Source organism: Osmerus eperlanus, chromosome 11, assembly GCF_963692335.1.
Source record: "Osmerus eperlanus chromosome 11, fOsmEpe2.1, whole genome shotgun sequence".
Taxonomy (NCBI): Eukaryota; Metazoa; Chordata; class Actinopteri; order Osmeriformes; family Osmeridae; genus Osmerus; species Osmerus eperlanus.
In genome coordinates, this window is record NC_085028.1 from 17,009,669 (window position 1) to 17,034,193 (window position 24,525).

General features: G+C 53.2%; 2 protein-coding genes across 2 annotated transcripts; one reads left to right on the forward strand and one right to left on the reverse strand.

The window, feature by feature from the left end:
* Positions 1-1,009: 1,009 nt before the first annotated feature.
* On the reverse strand, positions 1,010-14,845 carry zc3h4 (zinc finger CCCH-type containing 4). Its single transcript, XM_062472559.1, is given in 15 exon segments — positions 1,010-3,992; positions 3,994-4,291; positions 5,282-5,533; positions 5,787-6,100; positions 6,299-6,741; positions 7,078-7,187; positions 7,713-7,824; positions 7,933-8,034; positions 8,853-8,989; positions 9,181-9,274; positions 9,478-9,701; positions 9,901-10,186; positions 10,322-10,429; positions 10,535-10,892; positions 14,490-14,845. Coding segments are annotated over 15 exon segments (4,278 nt in total). The 5' UTR covers positions 14,573-14,845; the 3' UTR covers positions 1,010-2,635.
* A 281-nt stretch (positions 14,846-15,126) lies between these two features.
* sae1 (SUMO1 activating enzyme subunit 1) lies at positions 15,127-24,280 on the forward strand. Its single transcript, XM_062473670.1, has 9 exons — positions 15,127-15,348; positions 15,659-15,770; positions 15,913-16,086; positions 18,058-18,203; positions 18,441-18,540; positions 18,729-18,834; positions 20,939-21,083; positions 21,301-21,370; positions 23,827-24,280. The coding sequence occupies exons 1-9, from the start codon at positions 15,251-15,253 to the stop codon at positions 23,917-23,919; spliced, it is 1,044 nt and encodes a 347-aa protein (XP_062329654.1). The 5' UTR covers positions 15,127-15,250; the 3' UTR covers positions 23,920-24,280.
* Positions 24,281-24,525: the final 245 nt, after the last annotated feature.

Genomic DNA, 24,525 nt, shown 5'->3' on the forward strand with positions numbered 1-24,525 from the left:
GTGTGTGTAGTTGTGTGTGTGTAGTTGTGTGTGTGTATAGTTGTGTGTGTGTGTAGTTGTGTGTGTGTGTAGTTGTGTGTGTGTATAGTTGTGTGTGTGTGTAGTTGTGTGTGTGTATAGTTGTGTGTGTGTGTAGTTGTGTGTGTAGTTGTGTGTGTGTATAGTTGTGTGTGTGTGTAGTTGTGTGTGTGTGTAGTCATGTAAGACCTCAGCCAGCAGAGGTGTTTTCTTGGTCTGAGATCAGCTCAGGAATGTTCCAGTGATGTGTGGAATCAGTGGGCTATCGGTAGCTCTGGGCTAGCTTAACCTTTTAAGGAGTGAGTTGTTTTTCCAAAACGGAAGCTAGCTAGTTTTAGTTAGCTTCCGTTACCTAGCAACCTAGCATAATACTCGTAGCAATGCTACTACCTGCTAGTGTTACTTGTTAGCCTCCTAATTGTAAATTTTGAAGCCATACTATAGCGTTTGTCATATAGTTTTTGTCTATCGGAAAATAGTCGGTTGGAATGTTCAGAATCACATATGTGTGACGCTACTCCTTAGCACACACACAGAACATTTACACACTAACCCTCCACCTAGTGTGTGAGCGCCAGAAAGATTTTGCGATACCAGTGATATCGGTGATGAATAGCTGCTCTTCCTGGTGTTGTCAGGATGGGAGGAGAACAGGAAGTGAGTCACAGTCAACAGGAAACCAACAGCAGGAGGTCACCACCTCCCTTCCACCACAGAAGACATCACTTCATGATGGTTATGTTGTGTTCTGGTATTGCCCTGCTGATACGTTCGATAGTGAAGGCGCCTAACTTGCTGTGGCCACTAGTGGCTCTGGTTGTTCCAGTATGTAAGACAAGAGTGTTTCATGTCTGGGTCACCTCTTACCATGCTATCATGATATCCTCCGGCTGTAATATTACACAGACGTTATATCACCCTGCTGTTACGTCACCCTGTTATGTTATAGAAGGAAGAAGAGGAAGAGGAGGAGGAAGAGTGGCACAGTTCAGCTGGTCGATCTCGTCTTTATTAAATACTTTAACAATCTCGCCTGCAACGAACGGGCGCTTACAAAACAGAACCTGGCCTCAAATCTGGACTTGTTTACAGTGCAGTCAAGCCATGAGGACAGTACACTAGAAAAACAAAAACAATTCAATATACTTGATTTTCATGTTGATTCAGGTCACCTCAGAGAGCGGATTTTATTAGTTTGAAGTTTTACCTACAAATACGAAGAGAGGCCAAGTCTCTCAGCCACCTGCAACAGACAACATATTCACCTAAAATATAATATATAAAATGATTAGATGTGACAGAAGGTAGCAAGGGAGGCAGATGTCTTAAGTATAAAAAATAATAAATTAAAATGATCATATTTCACTCGTGTGACAGACAGAAGGACAGATACGGTTGTGTTCTCGAGGGTAGCAGGGCTGTGGGGGGCTGTGAGGGGGGGGGCTGTGAGGGGGCAGGAGGGCTGTGGGGTGGGGCTGTGAGGGGGCAGGGGCTGTGAGGGGGGGGGGGGCTGTGAGGGGGGGGATGGGCAGTGAGGGGGCAGGAGGGCTGTGAGGGGGGGGGCTTCTCTCTGAGCCCCGTCAGGGAGGGGGTGTGAACTTCGATGAACTTCAAGGATGACCCCCTGACCTCTGCTCCCCCAAGCCTGACATTCAGACGAGGAGAACCGGAGGTTGCTAAGGTTACAGCCCTAGGGCAACACAGGGGGGTCTGACGGGTTGTGTCGGAGCGTTGCCATGGCGCCCAACCCAGTCCAGTTTATAGTGATTGCCATTATGTGCCTAGTGATAAGGTTACAGACTCGCTTCGCTCGCACACACACACTTTGACAGATGTGTTAAAAAGTTAAAACATGACCGACACCAGTTCTAGTAGTTGACAGACGACACTGTCAGTCAGGAGAGAAACAAACATTGGAAATTATTTGTAAATAAAAAGAAAAAAAAAGAACAAAAGAAAAGCAAAACAAGACCAAAGAATCGTTAACGCATTTCATATCGTTTATAACACCTCGATATATATCTGCAGAAAGAGGGGCGTGGCAGTGCATGTTCTCTGTCCGAGTCTTGTGATTGGACGAGGGAAGAACGAATGATTAACGGTAATTGTTCTGATGGACAGGTGAAGGGGCAGGGACTCAGAAAGAGCAGACAGCTGATTAGGTGAGGAGGACACAGGAAGGAGGGGTTATAAATGCATAGGAGACGGTGAAGAGCATCGACCAAGATGCACTTCACTGCCCTCAGATTTCGATTCTCGTTCAGCAGGGAGGGACACCTGGTAAAGACAAACACATATATCTATACATTATCCTGTCTGTTTTAAAATAGAGATTTCCCCCCCCTCTCTCTCTCTCCCTCCCCCGAAGTCTGTAATAGAATCTGAAGAGAAACACTGGGAGCTGGCGGGTCACATGACAGGGTCACCTGACCAGGCCATGGGTCAAAGTGCACACGACCAAGCAACAGGTCACAAGTCTGTCAGCAGTCCAACCAGCTCCCTCCCCCCCCCCTCCTCCACGACCCGTTAATGTTCACACGGCTCAAACAGCAGGTCAGAGGAGCGCTCAGCCCTGTGACCCAGGTAGACAGGATGGGAGGGGTCCAGAGGGCAAAGGTCACTGGCAGAAGGGGGAAGCCGTGGGGTCGAAGCCTTTGAAAACGTCCTTTAGAGAGGCGTTGTCCTGCTCACTGGGGGTGGGGTCGGACTGGGCGGGGCTGTTCCCTCCAAAGGGGCTCCCTCCCCCGCTGGGCTTGGCCGCCTGTTTCACCAGGCTGAACAGGGACGACACGGGCAGGTTGTGGACGCCTGCGGGGGGGGCCTGGTCGCCGGGTCCAGGGGGGCCCTGCCCGGCCGCGGCCGACCCAGGGGCGGAGGGCCCTCCCTGGGCCGCGGGGGAAGGCGAGGGTGCAGGCTTGGGTCGGGGCCTGTTGTAGCTGTTGTAGCGGTCGGTGGCCGGCTCGCCGGTCTTCTCGGGCTCCGGCTGGTCCAGTGCTGACTTCCGGACGAACAGGGGCTCCTTGGCCTTGGGCTTGCCCGCCGGCAGCTCACTGGGCTTGGGTTCGGCCGTGGTGGTGGTCGGGGGGGTGCTGGAGCCGTTACCAGGGCCGGAACCTGGGCTTCCTGGTTTGGTAGTCCGGGGGTCGTACAAGCTGATGCCGCTCAGCACGCTGCTGCCCGCCGAAGCCCCGCCCCCTACGCCACGCCCAACTCCACCCGCCGACAGCAGCCGTGGGTCGTAGGGGGCGATGGCGGGGGAGGAGCCGGTGGTTGAGGGAGGAGGTGCCGGGGGAGCGGGGGTGGGGGGCTCGGAGGAGGGCTGCTTCAGGGCAGATTTCTGGGGCTGGAGGCGGGGGTCGGCGGGAGGGGCTTTGCGGGCCATGCGAGGGTCCACCGGCTTGTCGAGTGGGACGGGGAGGGAGGGAGGGGGGCCGAGCAGACCCGAGGGAGGGGGTACGGGGATGAGGGGGGGCGCGGCCTGGGGGGGCCCAGAGTTGACAGTCTTGAGGATGCGTGAGAGGAGCTCAAAGTCGGGCAGGGTCGATGACGAAGAGGAGGAGGGGGGCTGGGCGGGGGGCTCCGAGGAGGCCAGGGGGGCGGGGGGGCCGGGCAGGAGGGAGGTGTGGAGCTGCTGCTGGGTCCGGGACAGGCGGGGGTTGAGGGTAGAGACGGGGGGGATGCCGGGGGGCAGGGGCAGCAGGTCCTGCTTGGGCAGCGGCAGGGGGAGCAGGTCCTCAGGGTTCCAGGTGATGGTCTTGGCGTACGGGGGCATGTGCAGCAGGATGTCCTTCTTGATGTGGCTGAACTGCTGCAGCTGGCAGCGCGGGTCCCTGAGGGCCATGCCCATCAGGGGGTCCAGGGGAATGGGCACCGGCTTGTCCCTCAGCACACGTTCCGCCTCCTCCTCCTCCGCAGGGGGCGCCGTGAGGGGCGGGGGCTTGTACACCAGGGGGGGTTCGGGCTTATGGGCGGGGGGGGGCGGGCGCGGGGGCGACGCGAGCCAGACGGGGGTCGGCGGGGGGCCCGGCGGGGGCGGGGGCAGGGTGCGGGGGGTCGGGGTCGGAGGAGCGGAGGAGGCGGGGGTCTCGGGCGAGACGGGGGTCGGCCGGGCGGTGGGGGGGGTGGGCGGGGGAGCCCTTGGGGCGGCGGGGGTCGAGAGGGGGGCCGTCGGGCTTGGGGGGGCCCTGGCTCTGCTGGCGGAGCGTCTTCAGGATGGACGTGACGCTGCCGCCACCGTCCTCGTCCTCGCTGGAGTACCAGTTAGCCGAGTCTCCTGGGGGGAGAGGACACAGCGCTCAGTCAACAAGGAAAACATGTCTTTAACGTTAAACATCGTCAGCTGAACATCATCGACCTTCACTGAAACATTCATCATGGCACAGAGTTGCAGGGGAAAAACCGCCTAACTTACTTAAAAATAACTTATCTTACCGTCTTTAAAAAGCTTGTATAACAAGACCTTGGCTATTATAATAAAGGAGGTCTGTTCTCGCCCTGCTGACAACACCGTGAGAGGTTCACCAGTCTCTACACAGCCCCCACACCATGACCCCTGCTGTCTCCACAGCAACAGCACCATGACCCCTGCTGTCTCCACAGCAACAGCACCATCTAGCTGTGGTGCCTCACAACCAACGATTAAGATGAAGACAAGAAACAAGAGGGGGGAGAAAGAAGTAGTAAAGAGAGAGAGAGAGAGAGAGAGAGTGAGTGAGACAGAGAGAGAGAGACAGAGAGAGAGAGGGGGGGAGGGGGAGGGAGAGGGAGGGAGAGGGAAGGAGAGAGAGGAGGGAGAGAGAGGAGGGAGAGAGGGAGAGGGAGAGAGAGAGAGAGGGAGAGAGAGGGAGGGAGAGAGGTAGAAAGGGGGCAGAGAGGAGTGAGAGAAAGACAGAGAAGGCAGAGAGAGAGCGAGAGAGAGGGGGGAGAGAGGTAGAAAGGGGGAAGAGAGAGAGGAGGGAGAGAGAGTGTTGCACAACCAGGGCCTACAGGATGTTTACTCTGCTGAGAGATCAGCGCTGAGGTCAGAGCTGCCAGAGAGACATTTCCTGTACTCACACACACACACACATATATAGCATGGGTGAGTGTGTGTGTCAGTATATACAGGTGTGTGTGTGTGTGTCAGTATATCCACGTGTGTGTGTGTCAGTATATACAGGTGTGTGTGTGTCAGTATATCCAGGTGTGTGTGTGTGTGTCAGTATATCCACGTGTGTGTGTGTCAGTATATCTATAGGTGTGTGTGTGTGTGAGGCTCCAGTACCTTCCATGTCTCTCTCCGCTCCCCCCTCGGCCAGCCTGCGCCTCTCCTCCTCCTCCTGCTGTTTGTGCTGGATCCTGAGGAACAGCACCCGCTGGGCCGGGGGCAGGAAGTCCGGAACCGACACGCCCGGAGACGGCCCGCCCGGGCCGCCATTGGCTGGACCGTCGGACACGCCCATGGAGCCACACAATTGGTCGCCGAAGTTTCCTCCGGGTTTCTCGTTCATCCCTCCGAAGCCCTGGAAGTCATCACCTGGGGGAGATAGAGAGAGAGAGGGAGGGAGAGATGGAGGGAGAGATAGGGAGAGAGAGGGAGGGATAGAGAGAGGGAGGGAGATGGAGGGAGGGAGAGAGAGAGAGAGAGATGGAGAGAGGGAGAGATGGAGGGGGAGAAAGAGTATCATTAGTATCATTCCACCCGAACACAACGGCTATATTATAATCCGTCCAGCGGGACGATATTGACTTCAGCAGCACTGCTTCTTCACTCCCTCTCAAGCACTCACCTTCCTCCAGCACGCCCTCCATCTTCTGCTGCTGGTTGAAGAAGTTCTCAAAGAAGTTACCCCCAGGCCCTGGGGGTGTCATGCCCCCCATGGGGGGCCCGTCGCCTGGGCCAAAGCCCGGCATCATGGGGGGCCCGGGCCCCATGGAGGGGGGCCCCTGGTTCATACCCATTCCCATGTTCTGCATGTCCGGGGACATCATGCCGGGGTGCCCTGGGGGAGGGGGGCCGGGGAAGCGGGGCGGGGGGCCACTGGGGGGGCCCTGGGGTCCGGGGGGGCCCGTCTGGCCCTGGGTGGAGCCGGGGGTCTGACTCCTGGGGAGAGGGGGAGACAGTCTGGTGGTTAGCACGCTGCCTGGACACCTGCTCTACAACTCTACACAGAAACTACAATGTTTCTGTGTTGATTTATCAACTGTGCTAAAACTTAACAGCACACTGACAGGACACACATACACAACACACACACAGAGGACACACACACACACGACACACCTAGCAGGCGGTGCTCACCTGACGGCTAGTTTCTGGGCCAGCTGTCCGGTGGGCTGGACCTTGATCTCAAACAGGGAAGGGATCTTCTTGCCCCCACCCCCGCAGGGGGGAGGGGGGCCGATATTTGGGGGCGGGCCGTTGGGGTTGGGAGGGCCCTGGTAGGGACCCCCGCCGTCCTGGCAAGGTGGAGGGGGAACGGGACAGGGGCCGGGACCAGACATGGGGCCTGGGGGACCGCTGGGGGGCATGGGCCCGCCCTGGAGGGGCCCCGGGGGGCCGAAGTCCCCCCCTGAGGGACAGAAGTCTCCGGCGCTGGAGTTGTCGGGGGGGCCCGGCCGGGGGGGCGTGGGGAGGAGGCCCACCCCGGGGGGCGGCTTGGGGAGGGGGTTGATCCCCTGCTTCTTCAGCTCTTCCACCTCCTTCTCATCCTCCGCTCCTGCCTCGGCATCCTCCGCCAACATCTTGGGGGGGGGGGGGGGAGAGGGAGGAAGAGAGAGGGGAGAGAGAAGAGGTGTTTAAGACAGAGAACAGCATGTTGATTAAACAGACAGATAGGGCTTTGAGCCAACCAGAGGACTGGAGGGCTTTGAGCCAACCAGAGGACTGGAGGGCTTTGAGCCAACCAGAGGACTGGAGGGCTTTGAGCCAACCAGAGGACTGGAGGGCTTTGAGCCAACCAGAGGACTGGAGGGCTTTGAGCCAACCAGAGGACTGTGAGCCAACCAGAGGACTGGAGGGCTGTGAGCCAACCAGAGGACTGGAGGGCTGTGAGCCAATCAGAGGACTGGAGGGCTCACCTTGTTGAGCAGCTCCTGTGTGTCGTCCGTCAGGGCGTCGTGGGAGAACATGCACTCATCCCCGTTCACACAGTTCCCTGTGGTGTGGAACAGCTTGCAGGGGAAGTCACGTACAGCCAGGAGTCAAGGAACCCAGGAACCAACACAGGGTCTCTCTCTCACACTCTCTAACACACAATCACTCTCTAACACACACACTCTAACACACACACTCAAAATACAGTCATACACTCATTGTCTGTCTCTCTCTCACACACACATTTACATTTAGTCATTTAGCAGACGCTCTTATCCAGAGCGACTTACAGTAAGTACAGGGACATTCCCCCGAGGCAAGTAGGGTGAAGTGCCTTGCCCAAGGACACAACATCATTTGACACGGCCGGGAATCAAACCAGCGACCTTCTGACTACAAGCCCGACTCCCTCACCGCTCAGCCACCTGACACCTGACACACACCCCCTCTCTCTGTAAGTGAAGGACTGTCTCTCTCTCACACACACACCCCCTCTCTCTGTAAGTGTCTCTCACACACACCCCCTCTCTCTGTAAGTGTCTCTCTCTCACACACACCCCCTCTCTCTGTAAGTGTCTCTCTCTCACACACACCCCCTCTCTCTGTAAGTGAAGGATATCGTGCATGTAGGGGCAGTTTTCTGCGCGGGCACAGAAGCCTGTGATGTAGAACTTGCACAGCTCCTTCTTCTTGGGCAGCTCGATGTCGTGGCTGAAGTTGCAGTGGTCTCCCTGGAGACACATACGGATCAGGACACAACAGTGAGAACGCACACACACAGTACAGTGTGTGTGTGTGTGTGTGTGTACATGAGTGTGTGTGTGGTGCTGCTCTCTCACCCAGGTGCAGCGTCCCTCTATGTAGTACTTGCAGATTGCCTTCCCCTTCTTATCCTGCTGCTTCTCATCAGTCCTCCTCTGCCCTCCTCCTCCCCCTCCGTCCTGCTTGCACACACACACAGTCAGCAGGGCACACACACACACAGTCAGCAGGGCACACACACACACACACAGTCAGCAGGGCACACACACACACACACACACACACACACAGTCAGCAGGGCACACACACACACAGTCAGCAGGGCACACACACACACACACACACAGCAGGGCACACAGTCAGCAGGGCACACACACACACAGCAGGGCACACACACAGCAGGACACACACACACAGCAGGACACACACACACAGCAGGACACACACACACAGCAGGACACACACACACAGCAGGACACACACACACAGCAGGACACACACACACAGCAGGACACACACACACAGCAGGACACACACACACAGCAGGACACACACACACACAGCAGGACACACACACACAGCAGGACACACACACACAGCAGGACACACACACACAGCAGGACACACACACACAGCAGGACACACACACACAGCAGGACACACACACACAGCAGGACACACACACACAGCAGGACACACACACACAGCAGGACACACACACACAGCAGGACACACACACACAGCAGGACACACACACACAGCAGGGCACACACACACAGCAGGGCACACACACAGCAGGGCACACACACAGCAGGGCACACACACACAGCAGGACACACACACACAGCAGGACACACACACACAGCAGGACACACACACAGCAGGACACACACACACAGCAGGACACACACACACAGCAGGACACACACACACAGCAGGACACACACACACAGCAGGACACACACACACAGCAGGACACATGGTGATGTCCCCTCACCCCCGTCTCCATGTCTCCATTGTTGTCCTCGTCGTGACCCTGGTCTCCGCCCCGGCCACGCCCTCGGTTACGGCCTCGGCCCCGATTCATGCCACGCCCACCTTTACCCCGGCCACGCCCGCGACCGCCTTTACCTCCTGACGGTGGGAAGAGAGGGAGGAGGAGGAGGAGGGGAGGGAGGAGGAGTGTGGGGGGGAGAGGAGGAGTGAAGGAAACCGAAGAGAGAAAATAAGAATGAGCAAACAGGGTTAACATGTCGACTTGTCCTCATGCTGTCTGCTTGTGTTCAGACCAGGTGCATGCTGGGACGCCAGGCCCGGGAGTTCACCTCTGCCCCGGTCTTTCTTCCTGTACGGGTTCATGTCCTTGGAGTAGTCTTCATAATCATCCTCGGCCATGTTGTCATAGTCGTCCTCCCCGTACTGCTGAAAACACAAAGCTAGATGAGTCACGCCTCCACACAGCCAACCAACAGGTTCTCAGAGAAGAACTCTACTCTGGTTCACACTGGCACTGTGTTAACGCGCACACACACGCGCGCACACACACACGCGCACACACACGCACAGGACGACTCTACATGCTTGTTTTGTGTTCAGTGAAAGGGGGATGGTGTTTGACTCACCTCCATGTCGTCTCCTCCGTACATTCCTTCTCCATCATCGTTCTCTCCTCCCATCTTCCCTCCTCCACCTCCTCCCCCCCCTCCTCCCCCCCCTCCTCCTCCCCCTCCTCCTCCTCGTCCACCTCCCCCCCTACCCCGGCCTCCTCCTCCTCCTCTACCCCCTCTCCCTCCCCTCATGCCTCCGCGGCCACGCCCCCTCTGGTTCTTCATGCGACCTTTGCCCCCTACGGAGAGAGGAACAGAACCAGGAAACACGGTCAGTACTTTAGTTCAGTGGTCTTCAACCCAAGGCTGTCTGGACCAGGGTTTCTGGACCTGTCCTCAGGACCAGTGGGCCCTGAGGACCAGGGTTGAAGACCAGTTTCAGATCAACCCCCTGCCACATCCTCCCAGCAACAAGCCTAGCAACCACAGTCCAATCACCTCTGGCTCCTGCCTTGCTCCCCCGGCCCCCGCGGGTGGTCCCGCCCCCGCCGCCCCCCTCCTTGGCCTTGCGGTACTGGTTGAGCTCCTTGGCGAAGTCGTCGTAGTCTTGGTCGACCATGTCCTCGTCCTCCTCCCCTTCGTAGGTGTCCTCCTCGTAGTCCTCGTAGCCCCCATAGCCCCCCGCCTTGTCCATCTTCATGTAGCCCCCGCCGCCCCCGGCCCCCTTCTTGGGCAGGGGGCCCCCGTGGCCCGACGGGGGAGGGGGAGGGTAGCCTGCATGAGACTGAGAGGGGGGAGGGGGGTGGTACACACAAGGATGGAAGTTGAAAGTTTAGAGATCTAAAGAGATACAGGTGTCAGGTGCTACACTAAACGGTCTGGGGTTCCTTTACCATCCTGTGTGTGTGTGTGTGCCTACCGGGGGAGGGTACTGGGGGCTGTAGTCCCTGTATTTCCTCTTCTCACTGGGGCTGTATTCTGAATCATCACTGAAGTCTGAGTGGTCGTCACTGGACGAGGCATGGCGCTGGAACACACACACACACACGGAGTGTGAGGTCAGGGTGCATGGAGGGAGAGAATGCAGCTGAGCTGGTTGGGGAGCACACACACACACACACACACAACCTACTTTGTGTTTGGATTTACGGCGTTTCTTGGCTCTCCTCTTCTCCTTCTCCCGCTCCCTCTCCTTCCTCCTCTTCCTCTTGCGGCGGTGCGCCTTGTCTTCGTCTGAGGGGCTGGCATGGCGTTCTTTGCTCCGGCGCCGTTTCTCTGGCGGGGGTGCCTCCTCTCCTCCTCCTCCTCCTCCTCCTCCTCCCCCCCCCCCTCCTCCTCCTCCTCCTCCTGCTGCTGCTGCTGCTGCTGCACCTCCATCATCCTCTCCTCCATCTCCTCCTACTGCTGCTGTTCCTCCGCTGGGCTCCTCCTCTTCCACCTCCCCTCCATCATCCTCCAGCTCTCCCTCCTCCAGCTCCCCGTCCTCTCGCCTTGGGGAAGACAGCAGGCAGGGAACACGTCAAGAACTAGCCCAGGGGGAACACTGCAAGGCTTTACACAGCTCATGTTTACTTCCAGGGTTAGAAAGACAGTCATTAGAATATTAATTCTTAGGAGCCAATCGGAGCATTGTGAAGGGGGGGGGGGACACACACAACTCAGAGGGGTGGAACTTTGCCATGTTTGTGAACACCTGCTTGAAAGGGAAAAAATATTTTAATTCTTAATGGTTGCTCAGCTGTGTGTGCTTTGTAGGCGTGTGTGAGTGTGTGTGTGTGTGTGTGTGTGTGTGTGTGTGTGTGTGTTTGAAACATTAGTCAGGAGTCAACGGGAGTCAGGTGGCTGAGCGGTTAGGGAAGCGGGGTAGTAATCAGAAGGTTGCCAGTTCGATTCCCGGCCATGCCAAAATGACGTTGTGTCCTTGGGCAAGGCACTTCACCCTACTTGCCTCGGGGGGAATGTCCCTGTACTTACTGTAAGTCGCTCTGGATAAGAGCGTCTGCTAAATGACTAAATGTAAACATTAACCACACCACCAGCCCTCACCCAAAAGGCCCTCTAGTTCCAACACTTTCTACACTCTGGACATCACCCAGACTTTGAGATGTTGCAACTTGTTTGGTAACTGTGCTAAATATCATCTGTGACAGAGGTTACAGTGAGGGTGGTGGTGCAGGAGCTGATGGGACTTTGGTCAGTCAGGACTTGTTGCTATGTTCACACGCTTGTGAATACATAACAGACGATCCTTTAATTATTAATCTGTGCAAAATCAATCAATCATAAAAGATAACCATTGTTTTTGAGGGCTGGAGAGCGGCTTGGAGAGCTGAAGGTCATCTCTTTTGGAGAGCGAGCGAGAGAAGGAGACGGAGTGTGTGTGAGTGGGAGAGAGGGGGCATTCATGGCGAAAGGGTGGACAGTTTGAATGACATGTTTTTTGTTAAGATCAGGGTTCAGGGTCCATCAGAAATGGTGATGTGTCTCAGCTGGTGTTTTTAGTTTGAAGACGTGAATGAGCATCAACAGTGTATCTCCTGCTCATCAAACCACTTCCTCAGATAACTAGGCCTGACTTCCTTTAAACCACCAAAGATCTGATATCTACCAAGCCAAGCTCGCAACACAGACACAGGCAAATCCTACGATGACTTCTATTGATAATGGACTACTCACTCAACCAACAAACGACAACTAAAACCTATCTTCTTTCACAACCTGTTTGGTCACTCAACCACCAAGACAATCCCTTCAATGATCAAACTCTGGCTAAGCTAACCAGTAAATCATGTCCTGCCACGACTGTGACACGCACACACGATAATCCAGTACAACACACAAGGAGGCCTTTCATGGTGAGAGGAGTGGGCTTCTATTGGCCAGACAGACAGGCGGACATATAACCAGACAGACAGTCAGGCAGACCTAAAGACTTACAAACAGGCAGGTACACAGACAGACGTACAGACACAGTCAGACAGACAGGCAGACAAAGAGACAGCATGTGGGGAACAGGAAAGCGTGGTGATAACAAAGACTCTACTAACTGCAACCGTCTAGCAGTCCTTCTACCCTAGTGGTATGTCACATACAAACTCTGGCCTCCCTTCTGCCTGATACTGGACACGCCAGGACCATCCCAAGACCAGATTCCAGTCATACTGTGCCCAACAGAGGTGTCCCTGGTGTCCTCAGCCAGGCTGTGAATACACGGCCACTAGCCTCTGAGTGGGGGTGTAAATCACACAAAGTAATCTGTGGTCCGAAGCCAAAATCCTAATCCAACTGTTTATATTTACTCAGCCCTAAATTGACATTTCACATAGTACGTTCATGACATAAACAGCCCCACACCAACGCCGGTAACTAGTCTAAATAAAAAGGGCTTTGCGATCTCCCACATGGTGACTGATCTGATTCAACATGTAGCAGCAACATTAGTAGACTATCCTAGACTAGAGGTTTATCATGCACTGACTTGCTACACCCAATCACAGGATGACAGAGTTTGGGGCTGTGGAAAAAGTAACTATCTTCGTTCTTGTTCTCGAATTTAAACATACAATTTCAAATGTACTACATCATTCATGCTCATGCATAATAATACATCTACAGATTATATTATTCAATAAATGAGTGAACATAAAAGACGGCAAAAAATGTGCTGGTACCAAATTATGGCCATTACTCACAAGAACAAGATCATCGTATTTTGGCACTCAATGTCATTATTACCACTTTCCAGCTATTGGCATTAAAACCCCTGAGCAATTTGGGGAACTTATAGTACGGGTGGAGTGGCATTGGGGAACATAAGACAAACGTGGCAAGCAGGGAGTTAGATAGATGGGGAACTTTTGTGTTTTACTTCACTTTTCACTTCTGGAATGCTTTGCAAACGTTTAACAAAGTTCTGGGGCTTGGGTTGGTTATTAGGGAACACAATCTAAAATGGCTGACTCGGCTGTCCTGCTGGGGAGAAGAGGGGTTAACATCGTAAAACACATTTGAGAAAATATCAAACTGCCCTCGACGATGACCGTGTATTAAGGCCTTAACAGAATAATCGATTTACTATCGTAAAATGTAGACATTTTCCAAAGTTTGTAGAGACGGGACCTGTCCGTTTAATGAAAAGCTCGTTTTGTATCCAATAATACATATTAAATTGTTTACATTATGGGGAGAGTTAATAACTGATATGAACGTATCAAGTGAGTACGAAAATACAATTGGCAAGCTACTAGTACCGTCATCTATGGTTTTCACCTCCCCCACCGTGATACTTTTTAACTGCGTAGCAAGCTAGCCAGCTAGCTAGCTTCGTCTAGCTAGTTGGCTAGCTAGCTGGGGCCCTAACACATCAATTTCCAACATGTTTTCCTGGCAATTAGTTAACCAAGTAATTAATATGAGAAGTTTGACCTGAAACTTTCAATAAACACTAATTGGGAAATTGAAAAAATCTGTTCAAGATAATGATAGGCGGGCACTGGTTCTGGCTAGTCCTTAGCCATGAAGAGTACTGTAATTTAACTAGACTAGCTAGTCAGACTGGCTAACGTTAGCTTGTTAGCTGATTGTCCCTTTTTCTCAGCTTGCTTGGTGTTAGTGAAACAGCACGCTAATAAATGTACACTGCTCTACTGTGGGGCTATTCTTTACAATATAGAAGTCTACTGTTAATTTACATAGGTTTCCATATACGTTAACTACATTAAATTTATAATTAGCTTGTGACATTGCAATAGTGGAAAATTAGCTAGCAAGCACTTGAATCTTTTCTTTAGATGGTGCGACTTTTCTGGAGAAGTTGATGGAACTGATGGTTTTTTTTCTTCGTGGACAAAATTGATCCCTCAGTAATTATCAAATACTATATATTCCAGGTTTATGTTTGACTTTCCACTTTGCGTTGAGCATCGGTTCAACATGGCGTTCGTTACCTCTGTACTTGTTCCCCAGAAAAAAAGGCGACTTTATCCCTTTGAAAGAAAAAAGGAAAAAGAAATCCCGTGCTTTTTATACCTAAAAAGCACAGGACAAATAAATAGTTTGGTAGAAATATGATTGTAGAATTACTCGACCTTTCATCAGTGAGAAGGCTGTTGTGTTCGTGGTTGGTTGTTGTTGGGGAGTTTGGATGGACAGTCATGCTTTCCACAGCCATTTCCTCTAGCTACACATTGAGGTGCAAAAAATTACAACTCGACACTGGATTCTACTGGCTTATGCGTCACTTCACTTGGATCTACTGGTTAATTGTTTTTAGGAAGAGTTTCAGTTCATAGTAGTCAATTCCCACTAACAGTTGTAAGAGAAATAGGTTGAATATGAGTCCTGAGGTTCTCCGTCCTACAGTTGCGCTGTGAAAGCCAGCTCATTCACTAAAATGGCTGGCCGTCTTCTCCAAAGACTACTTGGAGGGGGCGGACTTTTCCGATGATGACGACAGCACACAACGTCAGTCATACGTCTACGAAATTTACCGAAGTTGTTTGATTCACTCACTCTGAGAAAAAAAAAGAAAAAAAACTCTTCGCCATTAGGCAAAGGACAAAGATATTTGAATAATAATACAGATATTGTATTATTATAAAACATTGTAATATCGCATTAAACATTACAATTCTTCTTTAACATTAAATCATAACAGAAAAACACTGTTTTTCTTTTCAGAATGTTTTGTCGCTGATGGTTTCATGCCGTGGCTGCAACGTCATCATTTAGCGTCCTTTCAAATCAGTCTCAGCGGGACTTCCACCGTGTTTTAAAGGGAAAATAGCTATCTCGTTACAAACATTCAGTACCGAAAAACGTATTATCAATATTTCTAAAGGAATCCGAGATGATTGACATGATTGAGAGGGAAGACGCAATCAGCGAAGAAGAAGCTGCCCAATATGACCGTCAGATTCGACTGTGGGGTCTAGATGCACAAAAGAGGTAGAGATAGACGGCTAACAGCATTAGCTGCTATTGTTTCTTATAAAGTGGCTAGCTGTCCATCTAGCCGCTGTAGCTATTTAATTATTCGCCAGTTTTCTTTTTATTTAAGAGGTCGATATACATCTATGCAAAGCCATGATAACGTTGACCCAAAAGTAACTACCCCAGGGTCAGTTCGTTTACGTTAGCTAGCTAACTTGTTCAAGAGAAGCTTGCTTGTCTACTAGTATCAAACTCATGATTCTTATTGCCCGTCTACACTGTACTTATTTGTCTGTCTATTGGTTCTGTTAAACGTGTCTGCCAGGCTGCGAGGTTCGCGCGTGCTCTTGGTGGGCATGGGGGGTCTCGGGGCAGAGGTGGCCAAGAACCTCATCCTGGCTGGTGTCAAGGGGCTAACGATGCTGGACCACGAGCAGGTACGAACTACGGCGCTACGCCCAGTTAGGATCCTCTTCACACAATGTCGACGCGGATGGTCGGATGGTCACCGTAAACGTTGATTCTCCGTACACGCGGATGTCTTAACTGACCCAGTCCCCCCTCTGTCGGTTGCCCCAGGTGACAGAGGAGTCGGGAAGGGCGCAGTTCCTCATCCCGGTGACAGCCAGGGGTACCAACAGAGCCCAGGCCTCTCTGGAGCGCGCTCAGTACCTCAACCCCATGGTGGAAGTGAAGGCAGACACGGAGCGTGTTGACACCAAGCGTGACGAGTTCTTCCTGCAGTTCGATGCGGTAAGAGAGTGACCCCCAAGTCTCTACTCACACTCTTTTGGACATTTTTTTTTTAGCACGTACTGTAGCTGCCCTTACAGCATATTTTGGTTTTGACAACTTTAATGTTGAGAGGTCATTTGGGGTACAGCACAGATCATGTAGACACATTAAAAGCGCATCAAACTAACAACTTTCTACTTCGTCATAACATTGCAACCAGATGCAGTAGGACGTCCTGGTATGTCTGCCATGCTGCACGTGACATGCTATGAAATTGGGACGTACCCAATATTCTTCTGGCATACTTAATAGTAGGGTAGTATGGTTATTGAGACACGCCATCAGATAACACACCCTGTTATGTTTTTCTTTACTTTTCATGAAACCAAGTATCTAATCAGATTGGATACTGGCTTGTGTTTCTCTCTGTGTCCACTAGATGGCGCCTCCACACCGTGCTGTATATGGCTGCAGGTCTTTGTTCCTGTATTTGTATGAGGAAGAGCCAAACTCCAGAGTGCTTGTTTTGCACTAATTTGATTGTCTGTTAAATTCTAACAATTTTTGCCATAGGATTTAACTTGATATTTCTTTAGTTTTGTTCTAGTAGATTTTCTCAAACATCGATTACGAAACCAATACCCATAACCTTAAGATTAGTAATAATTGTCAAAACACGAAATCGCTTTTATATTTGATTTTTTTTATGGTTAGCTTCTCTGTGCAGACAGCCTGTCTGAAACCCCCCTGGGTTCCTACATCGCACCATCCTGTGTTGTGAAAGCTGCTCTTCCAAGCCAGTCTGCGATGGAGAACCACCACATCGTTCCCATGGGGGGTTCCATCTGATGTTCAGTAGGGGGGGGGGGGGGGGGGGGGAATAGGTGGCTTCTAAAACACTTTGATCCGTTTCAACAGATACGTCTGATGCTCAACGCTGGGAAGCTGTTGAAGGATGTCTGGTTTGTAAATGTGATTTTGGGGGGCAGTCTGCCTCGTTGGATGCTGTTGCCTAAACTGAGGGATTGGCTAGGAGGATGTGCTTTGGTACCCAGAGAGAGAGAGAGAGAGAGAGAGAGGGAGAGAGGGGGGGAGAGGGAGAGGGAGAGGGCAGGTGGTTCTCACAGCTCAACTGTTACCCCTTCTCCCCCTGACAGACCAGCAGACAGACATGCTGACAGGCAGACAGGCAGGCATGCTGACAGACAGTCAGGCAGGCAGACATGCCGACAGCTGCATGCTCTGATGTGATGGTTGTGGGAGGGGTCTGGTGAGGTGGTGTGTTCTGAGATGAGGAGGGTGCTGGGTGAATGGTCCAGCCTGTTATCCTAGTCTCACAAGCAGACATGGTGGCAGTTCTGGTTTGGCTGATGCAAGAGATGATGCATGCAAAGCATGAGAACAAGCTGTCCTCTGCCATACAGCCTGATAAGAGGTGAACTTTAGAGATGCTTGACTGCTCCCTGGACCACACACACACATCCTTATCTGTGTCCTAGGGCTGTGCTGGGTTTGGTCAGCTGGATAAGGTGGACCCAGCCCTTGGGTCACTTGTGTCTAATGTCATTGTACCCGCCACACCCTGTTCACAGCACCACCCCTCCAGGCAGGCCCTGTTGGTGAACAACAACAGCGTTTTGTTTACGTGGCGAGCTGCTGTCCTCGGGTGCCCTGCAGGGCCTGTGTGTCAGGTGACCTGCAGGGCCTATGTGTCAGGTGACCTGCAGGGCCTATGTGTCAGGTGACCTGCAGGGCCTATGTGTCAGGTGACCTGCGGGGCCTGTGTGTCAGGTGACCTGCAGGGCCTATGTGTTCGCCTCCCTTGGGGAGGGGATTGCTCAGTGGTTAGAGCATTGGACTGCAGAAGAGGTTGCTGGTGTAAATCCGGTGTAAACAGGCCCTGAGCCGTACAGTACATGTAGTCCAGGTGGACTCCCACTGTTGCATGCTGGGAGTTGTAGTCCTGATGGCGTTAATCCTCCTCTCCAGGTGTGTCTGACAGGCTGTTCCAGGGATCTGTCGGTGCGGGTCGACCAGCTCTGCTCCCAGCGGAACATCAAGGTGTTCTGCGGCGATGTCTTTGGTTACCATGGATACATGTTCTCCAACCTCGGCCGAGAACACAACTATGTGGAGTACGTGTGTGTGTGTGTGCTCTCTGTGTGTGTGTGCTCTCTGTGTGTGTGTGTGTGCTCTCTCTGTGTGTGCTCTCTCTCTGTGTGTGTGTGTGTGCTCTCTGTGTGTGTGTGTGTGTGTGTCTTTGTGCGTGTGTCCCCGTTTGAGCCGTCTGGCCTGTTTGCTGTCTGGTTCTCTGGTTCATGGGTGTGGTTCCTGGTTGTGGTTCATGGTTCATGGTTGTGGTCGTCCTCCAGGGAGAAGCCCAAGGTGGTGAAGCCCAGCGAGGAGCCTCGTGATGGGCCTGAGGCCAAGAAGCCCAAGGTGGACCCCAGCGAGACCACCATGATCAAGAAGGTGCTGGTGCATATGGCACCTTTCACTTTACTCCCCATCCAAACATTTGTGAATTTATTACTTAAATAAGGATAAAGGAAAACAATTAAAGTCATTTAGCGGAATGACAAGAGGCACACTATTTCCTAACAATAAACTCCTGTCCCCCCCCCCTCCCTCCTCTCCTTTTCCCTCATTTCATCTGACAGATGAGCAGCTTCTGTTCGTTAAAGGAGGCTCTGGAAGTTGATTGGACGAGTGAGAAGGCCCAGAGCAGCTTGAAGCGCACCCCCGCCGACTACTTCCTGTTGCACGGTAAGGACCGCAAATCCCACAATGCCACGATGTTGTTCTGCATTGTTTGCATGGTTCCAGTGTAACGTCTTGTTCCTCTCGTGTTGGGGAGTTATTTCAGCCCTGTCTGCATAGTTTCCATCACGGCCCGTCTATCCTTGGCCAGTCATGTGCAATGACATCTACCTGGCTCATTCCCCTAGAAAATATCAGCCAATGAGCTGAACTTCCCACCTCCTCTGCACTGCCCTGATTGGCACAGGGCAGTGGCTCATGCCACTCAATCGCAGCCAGTGTGGAAATAAAAAATCTGTCTGTTTTTGAGTTTATTTTCCGAGGTGTGAGCCAGTATTAGATTGTTACTATAATTAGACACGTGTGTGTGTGCGTGTGATCTAGGAGATGTGCAAAGGGAAGTGTTAACTTCCCCCCTTACAGCACCTTCCTTTCTCTCACACACACACACACACACACACACACACCATCAGACTCACCACAAAAGATGTTGCACTGCTAATGCACGCAAAACCGCACGCACGCACACACACACACACACACCTGAGTAGACCTGAAAACAGCTTCTCTGATAGAGCTGAAAAGAAAGAAGCTCTAGTCAGTCATGTGCTCACACTTTCCCTATACTTTGATTGAGTTTATTCCTAACTAGGGGCTATATGCATGCTCAGATGTTATCAATGTTCCAGGTGTCATTTTCCTGTAGTAGTAGAAGTGAATTTGCTGTTTGAATGCCTACCTGACTGGCAAACGCTTGCATCATTCAGTGAGAGTGGGTGAGGGAATATTTATGCATGTGTGATGCGTGTGTGTGTGTTTGTTAGTTTTTGAGTGTGTGTGTGTTTGTTAGTTTTTGAGTGTGTGTAGCAGCGTAGTGGAAACAGAAGTGGGAGGATTGGCCTGTGTGAAGCGGTGGATGGACGGACTAAGGGGAAGTGTGGGGGAGAGCGAGAGTGTGTTCCCCTTTTTAATATCACTCACGTTGAGGCCTTAAGGCATCCTCCCAGTGTGTTTGTGGTTGTGAGTCGTGAACAGCCACGTCCCCCATAACAGCTGTAGATCCGTTCCTGGGGAGGCGTCTGGAACCTGATTTCTACACCATCGTTGAGTGCAGGGGTGTGGCCTTGTTTTCATATGCGGGTGGGACAGCTTTTTGATATATATAACTAAGGATGCGGCCGTAAATATGATTTTCTTATTAACGTGTGTGTGATTTTCAAAATGTGTAAAATGTAATCTACGCCTATGGTTGACAGACCGAGTTGAAAAGTAAGTTGTAGAAACAGCCACTTAAGTATTTTGGCACTTTTCCACTGGATGAAGGGTGCACAATTTACTTTTTGCTAGTGAACTTTAAAACTTGACCAGCCACTCAATAGATTTGTTTTAGGGCTGTTGAGTGTAGAGCATCTCATAGCTTCTTGCATATTTTACCAGCCTTTAGTTGGTGGATGCTGATTCCATGACCTGACTATGGTACCGGCTTGACTTGCGCAAATCTGACAATCTTTTTAAAATTTTTTATTAACATTGTCAGAAGACATATAGGCCTACATCTTTTGACAAAGCAAATCTGGTCCCAGGCGACACAAAAAATCTATGTGAAAACACTGCAGACTACTGATTTGTCGGCGAGAATCACAACATGGGATATTTACATTACACTTACATTTATATATAGTGCCCCAAGTGCCCGCATTTTTTTAAATAACAAAGCTACTATTACCGCGGCAACAGTTACCGCTGTCTTTAGTAGCAACCGCTGTTGTTTTCCTCCTCCATGGGACTACTCGATTTAATGTCAACCCGCAAAACGCCTTTGTCAATTCAGATGGAACAGACGGAGATCTGGACCCAGTGAAAGTTGTGTGTTGGTCAACATCGGGACAGTTTTGTGCAGTGTATCGCTATGTAGCTACATTGAGGGGGTAGGCTAACTATGATGTGGTAAACGTGCCTGTCGAGATGGTAGCCATTTGATAGAATCACCACACAACTGATTATCGGCCTGTTTGATGGACACTGATTAGAATTTTCCTTTACTGTACTATGTGTGGTCTGTATATTCTTTTGAACAGTTGAAAACACAGTTTTCATAATCTCTCCGCAGTGCTCCTGAAGTTCCGCACTGACAAAGGTCGCGACCCCTACCCAGAAACCTTTGCGTCGGACTCCCAGCTGCTGCTCCAGATCCGCGATGACGTGTTGGAGGTCATGGGGGTCAGCAGTGATGTGCTGCCAGATGACTTTGTCAGGTAACACTCTGTACACACACACACACACACACACACTGTACACACACACACACTCTGTACACACACACTGTACACACACACACACTCTGTACACACACACTGTACACACACACACACACACACTGTACACACACACACACACACTGTACATGCACACGCACACACACTCCCTCTCACACACCGCAACATTAACCATGTGTGTTCTGTTCCCCTCTAGCTACTGCTTCTCTGAGATGTCTCCAGTGTGTGCTGTGGTGGGCGGAGTCCTGGGACAGGAAGTCGTCAAGGTGAGGCTCCGCCCCTCTGCTGCCTAGCTGACAGTGACCAGCCACCTGCACAGTGTCGGGCCAACACTGCCGTCACTGTGTTTGACCAACAACAGCTACAGGGATACAGGGTTTCCGTAGCAATGCCCCGCCGTCCCCATAGCAACGCCCCGCCATTCCCATAGCAACACCCCCAACGTCACCGCCCGGCCCGCAGTAAAGTGCCCCTCGCAGAGGGCCAAGCTGCGGAAGGAGAGACGGCCAATCACCAGACAGCTGGCCGCCCTGCTGGATTCTGGGTAAAATCCAGAACTGTGCGATGGTTGGATGTGGCCCCGCCCGGCCCACCCACCCCCCCTCTCTTCTGACGATCACAATGGAGATGAGAAGTTAGGACGTCTATCTGGGCCAGAGGGCCTCTAGTCTGGCAGCTGAGGAGATGAGTTAGTGGCTATCAAAGATTACTAGATAAACTGGTGAGGAGATGAGTTGGTGGCTAAGTTAGGTAGGTTAGAGTAGAAGAGTTTCAAGGCTGTTTAAAGTGGAGGGGAGGGAGGGAGGGGGAGAGAGAGAGAGGGAGGGGAAGGTAAGAGAGGGAGGGGAAGGTAAGGGAGGGGAAGGAGAGAGGTAAGAGTATTAGAGTTACAGGTACAGGCCAGACCTCTGTAAGAGGGGCACAAGGCCAGTCTGTCTCCACAGCGACAATGATGAAACTATCTGCAACTGACGATTGACGTCTCGCCAGGCAAAGTCAACGAATGGCACGCAGATCCCTCAGCGCCAAGCACGACACACACCTACACACACACACCTACACACACACACCTCAGGGAGATCGGCCTCTGCTCTCTTAGGGATGTGCGTGCGACACCTTGTGTCAGTCTGTGTGTGATGAGGTGTTGTGCTGGTATCAACGTCTCCCCCTCCTCCCTCTCTCCCCCTCCTCCCTCTCTCCCCCTCCTCCCTCTCTCCCCCTCCTCCCTCTCTCCCCCTCCTCCCTCCCCTCTCTCCCCCTCCTCCCTCCCCTCTCTCCCCCTCCTCCCTCCCCTCTCTCCCCCTCCTCCCTCCCCTCTCTCCCCCTCCTCCCTCCCCTCTCTCCCCCTCCTCCCTCCCCCTCCTCCCTCTCTCCCCCTCCTCCCTCTCTCCCCCTCCTCCCTCCCCTCTCTCCCCCTCCTCCCTCCCCTCTCTCCCCCTCCTCCCTCCCCTCTCTCCCCCTCCTCCCTCCCCTCTCTCCCTCCCCTCCCTCCCCTCTCTCCCTCCCCTCCCTCCCCTCTCTCCCTCCCCCTCCTCCCTCCCCTCTCTCCCCCTCCTCCCTCCCCTCTCTCCCCCTCCTCCCTCCCCTCTCTCCCTCCCCTCCCTCCCCTCTCTCCCTCCCCTCCCTCCCCTCTCTCCCTCCCCTCCCTCCCCTCTCTCCCCCTCCTCCCTCCCCTCCCTCCCCTCTCTCCCCCTCCTCCCTCCCCTCTCTCCCCCTCCTCCCTCCCCCTCCTCCCTCCCCTCCCTCCCCTCTCTCCCCCTCCTCCCTCCCCTCCCTCCCCTCTCTCCTCCCTCTCTCCCCCTCCTCCCTCCCCTCTCTCCCCCTCCTCCCTCCCCTCTCTCCCCCTCCTCCCTCCCCTCTCTCCCTCCCCTCTCTCCCTCCCCTCCCTCCACTCTCTCCCTCCCCTCCCTCCCCTCTCTCCCTCCCTCCCCTCTCTCCCTCCCCTCTCTCCCCCTCCTCCCTCCCCTCCCTCCCCTCTCTCCCCCTCTCTCCCCCCCCTCTCTCCCTCCCCTCCCTCCCCTCTCTCCCTCCCCTCCCTCCCCTCTCTCCCCCTCCTCCCTCCCCTCCCTCCCCTCTCTCCCCCTCCTCCCTCCCCTCTCTCCCCCTCCTCCCTCCCCTCTCTCCCCCTCCTCCCTCCCCTCCCTCCCCTCTCTCCCCCTCCCCTCTCTCCCCCTCCCCTCCCTCCCCTCTCTCCTCCCTCTCTCCCCCTCCTCCCTCCCCTCCCTCCCCTCTCTCCCCCTCCTCCCTCCCCTCCCTCCCTCTCTCCCCCTCCTCCCTCTCTCCCCCTCCTCCCTCCCCTCTCTCCCCCTCCTCCCCCTCCTCCCTCCCCTCTCTCCCCCTCCTCCCTCCCCTCCCTCCCCTCTCTCCTCCCTCTCTCCCCCTCCTCCCTCCCCTCTCTCCCCCTCCTCCCTCCCCCTCCTCCCTCCCCTCCCTCCCCTCTCTCCCCCTCCTCCCTCCCCTCCCTCCCCTCTCTCCTCCCTCTCTCCCCCTCCTCCCTCCCCTCTCTCCCCCTCCTCCCTCCCCTCTCTCCCCCTCCTCCCTCTCTCCCCCTCCTCCCTCCCCTCTCTCCCCCTCCTCCCCCTCCTCCCTCCCCTCTCTCCCCCTCCTCCCTCCCCTCCCTCCCCTCTCTCCTCCCTCTCTCCCCCTCCTCCCTCCCCTCTCTCCCCCTCCTCCCTCCCCTCTCTCCCCCTCCTCCCTCCCCTCTCCCCTCCTCTCCCCGCAGGCTCTCTCTCAGAGGGATACACCACACAGGAACTTCTTCTTCTTTGACGGTCGGAGGGGCAGCGGGGTGGTGGACTATTTCGGCCCCAAGTGAACCAGCCTGTGGAGAGAGTGGGACACACACAGTCCCACACTCACACACACACTCACATGAACACACACATTTACATACACACTCGCACAGACACAGACTCTAAATCATAATACCCCCAAAATCAAATCATTCGTCAATGTCTGGCAGACAGAAGTTTGGTAAACGTTTCGACACACGTTCCTGCTTGTTTGCGTTCAGATTATTTCTCTCTTCCTCTTTCCATACCTCAGTTGATACACCTACTCAGTGTCTGTTTGTCCTGCAGAACCCCCAGAATATCAATTTCCTGTGTCGTCTAATGTTCCAAGCACACAATGGGATTTTTACGTTTTGTAATAAATAAAAAAAATATGCAGAAATGTCAAAAGAAAAGTTGTTGTTTTTACACTTAGTGAGGACAGTGAGTGAGTTAGTTATAAGAAGATGAATGCTGCGCCATCAGGAATCAGAAACGGCCACCACACAGTCGTATACAAACATGAAACTCAAAGGTTTAAGTCTTTAGTGGCCTATAATAGTTTGACACGTGCACACTCAAACTGTCGGTTGTTTGGCTAATGCCTTCGTTCGTCAGTGCTGTAAAGGCTGTCTGTTTGCACGAGGTAG